This window comes from Sciurus carolinensis, chromosome 4, assembly GCF_902686445.1.
Source record: "Sciurus carolinensis chromosome 4, mSciCar1.2, whole genome shotgun sequence".
Taxonomy (NCBI): domain Eukaryota; kingdom Metazoa; phylum Chordata; class Mammalia; order Rodentia; family Sciuridae; genus Sciurus; species Sciurus carolinensis.
In genome coordinates, this window is record NC_062216.1 from 162,675,490 (window position 1) to 162,687,960 (window position 12,471).

The 12,471-nt window shown below is 42.0% G+C and overlaps 1 protein-coding gene across 4 annotated transcripts; it reads left to right on the forward strand.

Annotated features, from left to right (window-relative positions):
- Nucleotides 1-40: 40 nt before the first annotated feature.
- Nucleotides 41-10,790, forward strand: Ascl4 (achaete-scute family bHLH transcription factor 4). 4 transcript variants are annotated; one of them, XM_047550645.1, is made up of 2 exons: nucleotides 41-563; nucleotides 9,235-10,790. In XM_047550645.1, exon 2 carries the CDS (start codon nucleotides 9,447-9,449, stop codon nucleotides 9,960-9,962), a length of 516 nt encoding a protein of 171 aa, XP_047406601.1. In that variant the 5' UTR covers nucleotides 41-563; nucleotides 9,235-9,446; the 3' UTR covers nucleotides 9,963-10,790. The 4 variants fall into 4 exon arrangements, 3 of the variants coding, with proteins under 3 accessions (XP_047406601.1, XP_047406600.1, XP_047406599.1); XM_047550644.1 differs by lacking the exon at nucleotides 41-563 and adding an exon at nucleotides 8,831-9,024; XR_007108423.1 differs by lacking the exon at nucleotides 41-563 and having other exon boundaries at nucleotides 8,832-10,094; nucleotides 10,432-10,790.
- Nucleotides 10,791-12,471: the final 1,681 nt, after the last annotated feature.

Below are 12,471 nucleotides of genomic sequence, written 5' to 3' on the forward strand. Positions count from 1 at the left end.
CGGCTGTGCAGGCTGCGTGTGCATTCCGAATCCCCGAAGTTCCCAGATCCCGAGCTGTGGTCTTCGCGGCATGCTCCCAAAAGGGAAGCATGCGTGGGTCCACGCGAGCCCGAAATTTTCGGAATAAATTTGGAGTTAGCGGTGTGGCCCAGAGGAATTGAGATTTATCCCGAATGTTTTGCACTGCATGTTACACCTGAAGGTTGCCGGTTTCCCCGCTTTGAGTCATAAATGGTGGCGTTGGGGTTTTGCACAGATCTTCTCTTTTTGCCCTCCGTTCCTTACTGCATGCCAGGTGCCGTGCTAAAAGACTGGAGCATACTACGAAGGCTTTCAATATTGCAGGAAAATGATCCCAATCTTAAAGAGGGGTGACATGGGAACTGCACCACACCTGCTATCTGCCATTCACCCGCAGAACAGCAGACCCAGGGATTCTTCCCGTCATCCAGAAGGTATTTAATAAATTACCTTTCAAACATAGAAATACAGAACAAGATGCCCGGACCTGCCTTGGACAGCTGGTGGTTTAGTGGGGACTGGTGAATTTCACCAGGGCAGAGGTAAGCACAACGTTTTGGATGAGAGCAGGGGTGGTGTGGATTCTTGTAACGTGTTCCTCGCTTGACTTCTCATAAGGAGAAAGCACATTCCTCTGAGGGAACTTATCTCTGAACGTGGGCAGGTCACACTGGTTTTGCTTCTTGACCAAGCAGACATGTAAATCATCATATCACAAGGAAGTGCCCCAGCATTCCCTAAAATACCTGGGGCCTACAGAATGGTCATGTGCATTAATGTCCAAACACTTTGAACGAGTTTTGGCACCTGTTCTTTTTTTAAGCAATATTGTTAAGTGCGAAGATGTATGTAAAAATCAGGTCGGATAGGGTTGGGGTTGTAGCTTAGTGGTAGAGCGCTTGCGTAGCACTGGCTTTGATTCTCAGCACCACATATAAATAAATAAAATAAAGGTCCATTGACAACTAATTTTTTTTTTTTGAAAATCAGGTCAGATAAATTTAAGAAATAAAACCCTCATATTTACGTAGAAGAAAGTATAGCACAAAACAAAGAATTTATAAATTGAATTTCATCAAAATCAAAACGTTTGTTCTTGAAAAGACTGTAAACAAGATGAAGAGACAGAGAAAATATTTTCAGAACCTTTTAAAGTCAATAAGAAGGCAATTTTTAAAGTTTTTAAAATTGTGCAAAATATTTGAACAGCCACTTCACCAATGAAGATAGATGGATGGTGATTAAGCACACAAACAAGGCATGCAACATCATTAGGTATTAAGGAAATGCAAATGAAGCACAGGAGGTAACATTATGGCTAAAATTAAAAAGAACTACCATAACAAGTATTGGTGTAGATTTGGAGCAAATTCCTGGACCCCTAATGCACTGCTGCCCAGGATGCAAACTGGTCCAGCCCCTTTCAAAAGCAACGTGGTAATTTCTTATACCATACGATTCAGTAATTACATTCTGAGGTGTTTACCCAAGAGAATTAAAAACATAAGTACAAAAGCATGTACATGAATGTTTATAGTAGCTTTACTCATTGTAGTCCACAACTGGAAACCACCCAACAAACTAGTGAGTGAATGATTATAGTGTATTAATATAGTGGAATTCTACACAGCAATAAAAAGGAGCAAGTTGTCAAAACATTGATCGATCTCAAAAACCTTATTAGCCTAAGTGGAAGACACCAGACACAAAAGATAACATTTTTAAAAATTATATTTAGTTGTAGATGGACACAATACCTTTATTTTTTAAAATATGTTTATTTTACTTATTTATTTTATGTGGTGCTGAGGATTGAACCCAGCGTTCACACATGCGAGGCAAGCGCTGTACCACTGAGCCACAACCCCAGCCCCAAAAGATTACATATTATGAGTCCATTTATATGAAATTCTAGAAAAAGCAAGCTATAGTAACAGAAAGCAGATGAGCAATTCTTGAGTAAGGGGATGATATTGACTACAAAGGGCATAAAGGCATTCTCAGGAATGATGGAAATGGTCTCATTTGTAGTGGTGGTTACACAATTGTATATATTTTGTCAAAATTAATCAAATGGGTCGAGTGCACATTCCTGTAATCCCAGCAACTCAGGAAGCTGAGGCAGGAGGATCTAAAGTTCAGGCCAGTCTCAGCAACAAAGTCAAACCTTGTCTCAAAATAAAAAAATAAAAAGTGCTGGGAATGTTGCTCAGTGATAAAGCACACCTGGGCTGAAATTCCAGTACCAAAAAATATATATATTAATTAGTCAAATAGTTAATTTAAGATTGGTGAATTTTACTGAAAGTAAAGATACCTCAAAAGTCTATTTTCTTTAAAAAAAATGTAAAAAAAAATCAAGTCAAGATCATTTAAAGTTGAAGTATTCTGACTCTGTTCCCCAGACTAAATTAGATCCATTGTGTGCTGTCTCTTTGTACCTATCATTATCATAGTGACTTGTTTAATCTTCCATCTTGCCATGATGATTTTAATTTGGGGGAACAAGTTCTCTGTCTTTTTTAATGTTATATGACATAGAGTGATACCTGGCATATATTAGGTATTCAATAAACATTTGATGAGTAAATGAAAATCAAACTGGTGTAATTTGAAGCTAGGCATATTGACTCGTGTATTTACTCACTTGGAGATGTACAGGAAATGGATGCCCAGAGATTGCCATATCTGCTGATTTAGGGTGACTTACCCTTCAAAGAGACCCCATAGTGCCATTAAAATAATAAAACACTGGGAGAATTACCGTCCAACCTGGCCAGTAGAAATGAAGAGTAGCCCCTCTTTTAGAGCCCAGTTATTAGAAAGACTGTGAAATCAAGACATAAATATACAACCAAGGAGAGACCTTAGAGATGATTATAGCTAAGACAACAGATCACAATTTTTCTTTTTCCTGGATGGCAAAGACAGGTGCAAAGAACAAATTACCTGTAAACATTATCTTCTGGCACTAAACACAGAGTAGTAATGGGTAAGCTTGGGTCTAGAGTGGGATGGTCAAAATATCTTCTTTCAATTGACCTTTATATGAGTTCAAATTCTGTTTCTGGTCTCTCATGTTAAGGAGAGTCTGGAAATATTTAAATCCTATTCTTGGGCATTCTTGGGATTCTCCCCCAGAAATCTGATGCAGTTCATCAATTACAGTGGAGTCTAACAGATCTATTTCTTGATTTAATGTGTGCATAAAGGCATGGGAAGGCTAGAGTTGATTCAACAAATGTTCTTTGAGTGTCTACTATGTACCAGACTCTGGGAAGATAGCAGTGAACAAAATAAGCAGAAAATACCGGTCCTGATGGAGCTTACCCTTATAACAGAAAAAGATAGAGAAGGAACAAATAATTAAAATATGTAATGCTTCAGATAGCAGGAAACACCATTAAAAAAACCATGGCTGGGAAAACACATGGAAGGGCTCAGGGTTGGGGGTTACAGTTTTCAAGAGGATAGACAAAGAAGTTGTCTCATTTGAATCAAGAAAGGGAGGGGGTGGTTCACCAGGCATGGAGAGAAAGAGTGCTTCAGTCGGAAGGAAGGGCAACAGGCCATTGCTCATAACACTCATCGCAGGCTTAAAAGTAGAAGCGCATTTCCTTAATTTGGTAAAGAATATCTGGGAGCCAGACAAGGTGGTGCACGCCTATAATCCCAGCAGCTCCGGAGGCCCAGGCAGGAGGTCACAGATTCAAAGCCAGCCTCAGCAACTCAGCAAGGCCCAAAGAAACTCTGCGAGACCCTGTCTCTAAATAAAATATAAAAAGGGCTGGGGATGTGGCTGAGTGGTTAAGCACCCCTGGGTTCAATACTTGGTAGAAAAAAAAAAAAAAAAAAAAAAAAATCTGAGATGGTGAAACATTAGAAGCTTTCTCATTAAAAGGATGCCAGCTATCACGACTACTGTTAGCATCGAACTGGAGATCTCAGGCAATGAAATTCAATAAGAAAAAGGAATGATATATATTTCAAAGGAAAATACAAGACTGTCTGTAGCCAACATGGTTACAGTTTAAGAAATCCTAGAAAATCATCTTTTAAAAACACTTGCTAGAAGCTGGGTGCAGTGGCACATGCCTGTAATCCCAGCAATTCTGGAGACTGAGACGGAGGATGGCAAGTTCAAATCACCCTGGATGACTTAGCAAGACTCTCTCAAAATGAAAAATAAAAAGGGTTGGGGATATAGCTCAATGGTAAAGCTCCTCTGGGTTAATTCCTCAATATATATATATATATTTTTAAAATATATATATAAAATAAAATATATAAAATATATATATTTAAAATATATAAAATATAAATAAATATATATAAAATATATATATAAAATATATATAAAAGATATATATTTAAAATATATATATATAAATTTTATATAGATATATATTTATATATCTATATAAATCTTATATATATATATATATATAAATCTTATATATATATATATATATATTTTTTTTTTTTTTTTTTTTTTTTGCGGTGCTGGGGATTGAACCCAGGGCCTTGTGCTTGCGAGGCAAGCACTCTACCAACTGAGCTATCTCCCCAGCCCAATTCCTCAGTATTAAATGAAAAAAAAAAAAAAAAAAACTTTAAATTTCTACATGACAAAAGACTGCAGAGACAAGTTTAAAGTTCAAATAGTGCTTGAGAAGAACAGGAAAAACAGTAATAAGTTGTACCTAAGTACTTATGGTTCTTTAAATTTTGCTGAAAATTTTATATAATCTTTAGAGTGCAATGATATGAGTAAAATATTAATACAGCTTTCCCCCCCGACTGACAATGGACCTTCTGTTCTGGTTCCTCTGGCAACCTGATAAAGGTAGAAGGTCCATTCCGCTGTTAGGTAACCTCACCCACATCAATCACTTGATTGGTAAATTTTATGTAGATTGACACAACTGTAAAGACCGGCTGGGGAAATATAGCTTTGGGCTTCCCTATGTGTGGAGTCTGTTTCGTTCAGCCCTCCAGGTTCACTGGAAGCTATTTATGGAGTGGTTATTAAATCTATTAGCTCCTAATGGATAGGTGACTTCTAAGTCAGAGCAGCTGCCACACTGTCTGATGTGTCTTGGTCCTTTGCACCTGTGTGGTTACCTGGCTGCAGTGGAATGGAGAGGAGCAGCTGAGTGGGTTGCTACCTAGATTAACACAGGGATTCCCAGGAAGGTGAATGCCTAATTGTACCCTGCTCCAGGCTGTCATTCCTCCCCTGTCCTTCCAGATGAATCCGATGATGCCAAATGTGGCCCACAGTACTTTTATGAATCTAGAGATTTAGTTATACTTGGTGGATATTACACGTGGTTAAACAGATAGCTAATACTTGAGCTATGTAGAAAAGGACTAATTGAATTCAATCATGTTAAATAATCAATTTGAGATGTAGTTAACTACACCTAGGAGAAATCATACATCTAGCATGAGGTCATAACATACAGGTCCCTGTTCCCCTTGTCATAGCTGATGCAAATTACAGGCATGGGGGCAGAAGGGTGTACACACCTCAGTGCTGTAAGCTAGGAAATCCAAACCTGAATATTACACAGGAAGAGTCAACCCAAATCTCTCCGGACTCTCATGTTTTAAGCAGGTAATGTAGGAGCTTAGTATCAGGGGTGGAAGGGTTCCTCATTCTTAAATCTACTTTTAAATCTGTTGAGCCTGGCCTTTAGTGAGTGCCCCTTCCTCCTTTTAGGATCACATCTAAAGAGGACCACACAAAGCAGTCCCAAATGTTCTTGTGGGTTAGCATATCTGTAATCTGATCTTGCCAGCTGTGTTACTCAGCTTTTTGTCACTGTGACCAAAATACCTGACAAGAACAACTTAGAGAAAGACAGATTTATTTTGACTCTGGTTTGAGACCAGAGTGAGTTGGCTCCATTTCTTTGGGTCTGAGATGATCATGGTGGAAAGATGTGGTGGAAGAAATGGAGAAAAGCATCTGGAAGTAGAGAGAGGAAGAGAGAGAGGGGGGCAGGGGAAAGAGGAAGAGAAAGGACTGAGAAGAAGAATATGTGGAGAGCCCACCTCTCAGTACTCCGCCGCTATCAGTGGATTAATCCACCAATGAGGTCAGAGCCCACATGATCCAATTATTGCCTGAAGCCCCATCTTTGTACACATGAGATCCTGGGAACATTCCAGATCAAAACCATACCACCAGCCTTAGGCAAGACTTCTTTAAGTCGGAGAGAACATTTATCCAGGTTAAAACTGGACTGTAGAATGAAGATCTAGCCTTTTTTTTTTTTATTGTAGTATTGGCATATATATCCTGTGCATACTTCTTCCTCAAAGACAGAAGTTTTAAGGAGCTGGAAAACCTGTTCCTAGTGTTTTAAATTATAATGACAAATCTGTTGGCTTGGTGTAGATTAGAGCGTCATTTGAGTGTTCTATACATTTTCTCTTATGATAGCTTTTTAAAAAAGTAATATGTGCTGTTTGCAGTGAGTTAAACAGTAGAAAGGTCTATAAAGAAAAATGAACACTTCTCCAGCCCCAATGTCATCCTTTTTAGGCAGCCAGTGACTAAGTTTGGTGCACGCCTTTCCGTTTAATCCTCTCTGCTCACACAAACACATAAAGACATATGCATCATGTAGGATGGTTTTATGTTCATGCTATAATTGTTACTCTATGATTTTTTAACACATCATGGATATATGCAAGTTCTTACATATAGATCTTACTCATTATTTTTAATAACAGCATTATAGTCTCAAAGTATTAACCCTTTACCTATGAATGGACATTAAGGCTGTTTCCTCCCGCCTCTTTTTCCTTTTTTTATCACTAACAATGGTACAATAAACATTGCTGTACCTATAAACCACTACTGGTGCATTGTTTATTTAATTATTTATTTTGCTGCTGGGGATTAAACCCAGAACCTCACACATGCTAGGCAAAAGCTCTACCACCAAGCTACACCCTCAGTCTTTTTTAAGTTTTATTTTGAGATTAGGGTCTTGCTAAGTTGCCCAGGCTGGAACTTGTGATCCTCCTGCCTCAGTCTTCCAAGAAGCTGGAATGACAGGCATGCACCGCCACACCCAGCTTGGGGTATTCATTTTTGTAGGGCAAAGTTATTGAATTCTTTGGATCAAAGAGTATGTGATGTGCACTATTAATTTTAAGGCTGGGGATATAGCTCAGAGGCAAAGCACTTGCCTAGCATGGGCAGGGCCCTGGGTTTGATCTCTAGTGGTGCACACATGCTCAAGTTGGCTAATGTCAATAGCTTCCTTCCCATAGCTTGCAGTAATTTATGCTTCGAGCCCTTCCTCACATCCTTGCCTGACCTGGTTGCAATTGTTTTCCTTTTTGCTCCCCTCCAATCAACTTTTCACTCTGCAGAAGCATGATATTTTTCTTTTTTCTTTTTTTTCCATGCTAGGGATTGAGCCCAGGAATGCTCTGTCACTTAACTACATTCCCAATCCTTTTTATTTTCTTTTCATACAAGACCTTGCTAAATTGCCCAGGCTGACTTCCAACTTGCAAACCTCCTGCCTCAGCCTCCCTGAGTTGCTGGGATTACAAGTCTGTGCCACCATGTCCAATTTAGAGTGATTTTTTTTTTGAAACACAAATCTTCTATGTCACCCCCCCTTTTAAAATACTTCAATTTCTTCTTATCACTCTTAGAATAAAGAGCAAAATATTTGACATAACCAAAAAAACACCTTGTGGTCTAAAAGTCTACCTGCTTCTCTGGAGGGCTTCTCTCCTAACAGGAAGAGAATCCTCAATTCTACTGAGAAATCCTGACGACATGGTAGGTTGTTTGCCAGTACAAGCCTCATAGGGAGCTACGCCTTTTAAAATGTGACTAACTTATGCCTGAAAGGAATAATTATTTCTATATTATTTGCCTTGATGGAAATGTTTTTCCAGTTGCTCCGGGCAGATCATTTTGGAGTAAACAGGGAAGCACAGGACTTGTCAAAAAAAACATGTTAGGGCGACACCTTGGCTCCCAAGGAATCGACAGAAGGTCTGATCATAAACGTAGGGGGTTTTTGCTTCTCTTGTTTTTAAGTTGGACTTTTAAAGTCGAAGATGCTTTAATGTGCTGGTTTGCAGAACAGGAAATCTGATTTTCAGTGTGATAACACATTCTTTGACATTAACCAGTACAGTTGGATTTTTAATGACACTTTCATCTTCAAAGCCCTTCACCAACACGGATGGATTAATTATTCATTTTTTGGTCGTGTGTTAAAAAGACAAGTCTTCAAAGCCATCTTTTTTTTTAATCCTTGGAATTGGGGCTCCCCACTTTTCAAATGTTGCTTTCCTGTCTTCAAGGGAGAAAATAGTGTATTTTAAAAAGAAGGAAACAATGGAAAAATATTCAGTGCTAAGGAAAGATGGTGTCCTTATATCCTGCGTGGGATTAGAACAGTCGGGAAACCGTACTGAAACTGTTTACAGTAAGCAGTGTGGGAAATAACTGGCTAAAAGTGCCTGTTACTGTTCAGTCTTTTGATGTTAAAAAGTAGCAACGAGACCAAAAGCACCCTGAGTCAGACGCTGGAACATAATATGCAGACCCTTATATTCTTTTCTGAAGAATGTATTTTTTTCTTGCTCCTTTCCAAAAGTGTCTAATTGGGTTTTTAAAAGATTCGGTTTGGGAGAAGAAAACGAGCTTCCCCGGGGGGGTCCTCCTTGATTTGACACATCTTCTAACCACAAGAGAGCAGTCTTCCCTTTGATGAGCGCTTCCCTCCACCTCCCCAGAAATGAAAGAGCAAGTGTAAGTTTGCAAACACTCTAAAAGCTCATTCCATTAGACCTGGACGCCGGAAACCACAGGGCAGTCAAGTTTTGATTTTCAAGGAGAAAGCCACGGGTAAACTTTCGCTCCCCGCCAGGAGATCGGTAGGTTCCTGGGAAGAATTCTCAAACCTTGAAGAGTCCTAGGCTGCTGGCAAAAAACTCATCTCCTGAAGCCCCAGAACGGTGTGTTACAGCAATTGAAAAGCGTTGGTGGCTTTGGATGATTACTGTTTGGTGTGCGCCCACATATTCAGGCTGTGGGAACGAGCAGAGGAACCCCCTTTGTTATCTTTTGAAATAAGATCAGAGGGGAAGACGGGGTTTCAAGAGTGGATTGGCGCGGGGGAGGAGGGTCCTGTATCCATCTACCACCTCTGGTCTTAATTTTTATAGAGATCGAGGAGTGCGGTGAACTTCAGAAGCCATGCAAAGTTTCCTTGAAACCTGTTCTGGAACCTAGCTTCCGGACCCCCAGAAAACTTTTCCAAAGACAGACCAGCGGTGCCAGGCTGTTTGATGGATCAGAATCTGGATGAGATCAGATTTTAAGTCTCGTCTTGGGTCGAGAGATTACTCTCTTGGATGATCTGTCTGCTTTTCGGCGAATGATGGAGAAACGGAAGACGGCCGGACTGCTGACCTTGCAGTATGCGCTGCGCACCGCGCCCCTGGGCGCGCCAGGGACCCTGCCTCTACTCCCGCCGAGGGACCCCTTCAGGGTTGCCGTGCGTCTGGATGCCGCGTGCTGGGAGCGGGCGCACGGGGGCTGCGCACGGAGACGGCCGCGCCCGCCCCCACCGCTGCGCGGCGCCCTGGAGCCCGCCTTCCTCCGCCTGCGCAACGAGCGCGAGCGGCAGCGGGTGCGCTGCGTGAACGAGGGCTACGCGCGCCTCCGAGACCACCTGCCCCCGGAGCTGGCCGCCCGGCGCCTCAGCAAAGTGGAGACGCTGCGCGCCGCCGTCAGCTACATCAAGCACCTCCAGGATCTGCTGGAGCGCCACGCGCGCGGGCACGAGGGCCCAGCCGGGTCCCAGCGCAGGGCCGAATGCAACAGCGACGGCGAGTCCAAGGCCTCGTCGGCGCCCTCGCCCTGCAGCGAGCCCGAGGAGGGTGCGGGCTAGCGCCCCCAAGCCGCCCTGCCCGGCCCCGCGCCCGCCACTGCCGCCCCCGGTGGCAACCTAAACTCCTCTCCGAAAGTGCTTTGCATTTTTAATCTGGTTTCTTCTGCAGCCCTAAATCTTAGGAAAAAAGAAGTGAGTGCTTCAGGGGAAGAGGGAGTTTGCCATTTGGGACTACCCCCCCCCCCGCCCCTTTTGCTTACGTGCCGGCAACTTAAAGGTGCTTTTAAGGACATTCTTCCCCCATTCTTTTAACTGCACATGCACACTGTTTCAGATTCTGAGCGCCTCGTTCTAAACACGATTATCTAAAAACTCAGGGCGGTTTTTAAAAAGTGGAATTTCCCATAGTTCGTGATATGGTTAAGTTATACATTAACCAAAGAAGAACTTTAGCACATACACACACGCGACAGTCCTTTAGATGAGAGGAACATTTTCCTTGCATTTCTTCTTTTGGGAATCGTTTCAGGAATCGAATTGGCACGGCGCTCTGGGAGAAGGCGACTCTGCGCTGGTCCTTGAGAAGAGTCCCCGCAGCTAGACTTCAGCGCGCACCGCTGGCTCTGAACGTTGGTCTAGCGCAGCCAGTCTGTGTTTGGTGCACAGTTTTATCAATAAGTGACTACTTGAGAACCTCGTAGCATTTACCAAGTAAAATGTCTTAGTGCTAATGAGCTCTTTGGAAGAGAACCCAGATCTGTATGGCAACTTCTTTTCCTTCTCAGTTGCTTTTGTCCACCGGTTTTCCTCCTCTTTGCATTCGCCTTTGTACTTCTCACCCCATCTAAGAACCTTTGATCAAAGGGACACCGCGACTTTAAAATAAAATGGAAATATACTTAGTGCCTTTGGTAGTTGAACTGAATGCGGGGAAGGAATGTGGGACAAGGGATGGATTGACCTTGGCACATTATCAAACTTTTTATCCTTGAGGGCTTTCAGGTATATTGAAATTACCCAGTGATTTTGGCTGTTAACAGTTACTTTAAAAATATTTGGGGGCTGGGGAGATAGCTCAGTCGGTAGAGTGCTTGCCTTGTAAGCACAAGGCCCTGGGTTCGATCCCCAGCACCCCCCCCCAAAAAAAAATTTGATCTAGGGCTGGGATGTGGCTCAGTGGTTAAGCACCCCTGGGCTCAATCCCCAGTACCTAATCTAGGAGCTTGGGGATGGGGCTCAGTGATAGAGTGTTTGCCTAGCATGCCCCAGGCCTTGGGTTCAATCCCCTGTGCTATCAAAATACAAACAAAAATTAATCCTGGGTATTTTCTTCTGAAAAGCATGAATTCAGCAGATATAGTAGATGAATACTAACATATGAAGATAAAGTTTTTCTCTCTCTCTCTCTCTCTCTTTTTTTTTTTTTTTTTCCTGGTAGTAGGGATTGAAATCAGGGGCACTTTACCATTTAGCCACATCCTCAGCCCTTTTTGCTTTGAGACAGGGTCTGGCTAAGTCGCTTCAGGCCTCAATAAGTTGCTGAAGCTGGCCTTGAACTTGTGATCCTCCTGCCTCCGCCTTCTGAGTCACTGGGCTTCCACAGGCCTACGCTTATAAAGGTGCCCAGCTTATAAAGTTCTCTTTAGTGTCTCCCAGTATGCCGAGTTTCTCTTTCCATGAAGGCGGCTTTGGTAAGGGGCATTAAGAGGGATACGAAATGAGCACTTTCCAGGTATTGTTTCACTTCTCCCCACACTGGCTTCATGAGGTAGGTTTTATTACCCCTTTTAGAGATGGGAGGGAAGCTATTTTTTCACTCATGATCTTTTACGTGCCAGGACTTAAGTTGTGTGCTTTTTACATTTTGTCTTATACTCAAAAATGTGTGGGGCAGATAATGTTCCTATTTTGTGCTTAAAAAAAGTGAAACTCAAAGGGGTGATATACCTTGACCAGGTTGCTAGGATTGAACTGAGACCCAATCCTGAGTCCATCTGACCCCTAAGCCCAGATTTCTTGTGCACTGTGCTCTCTTGCTGTTATTTGCTAGCCAAGTGGCCTGCAAACTTACCCCCTCTGCTACTGTTTCCTCGGCTCTTCTGTTTTACATGAGGGGAAAGGTGGTACTCATCAACCATAGGTTGTGTCATTATTTGGAGAAAGTCCTATACTATTTCTCAGTTGCATAGAGAATAAAGCCTGGTTAAGAATAACCTCTGGGTGGGGGGTATATGATCTCTTCAGTATGTAAAAGGAGAGAGTAACCAGGTTCTATTAGGATTTTACCTTCTTTGTTAAGGTTCTAGAGAAATGAGTGACTTGACCCCTGGAATGCTGACTCCGTGTTAAAATATATAATTGCTGATATTTATAATAATGGCTTGTTTTGGGTCACACAGAGAGATGCTGTGTAACAATTCACAACTAAACTTTTTCTTAAGAGCTGGGCCTTCTAGTTGATTCAGCAAGATGCAATGGCTTGCTTCTCTCACAAATTACTCAATGAACCCCACCCCCGCAAATGCCTCCACTATTTTAGTCCCCAGACTGGTTGTTATTCCAAATGGGA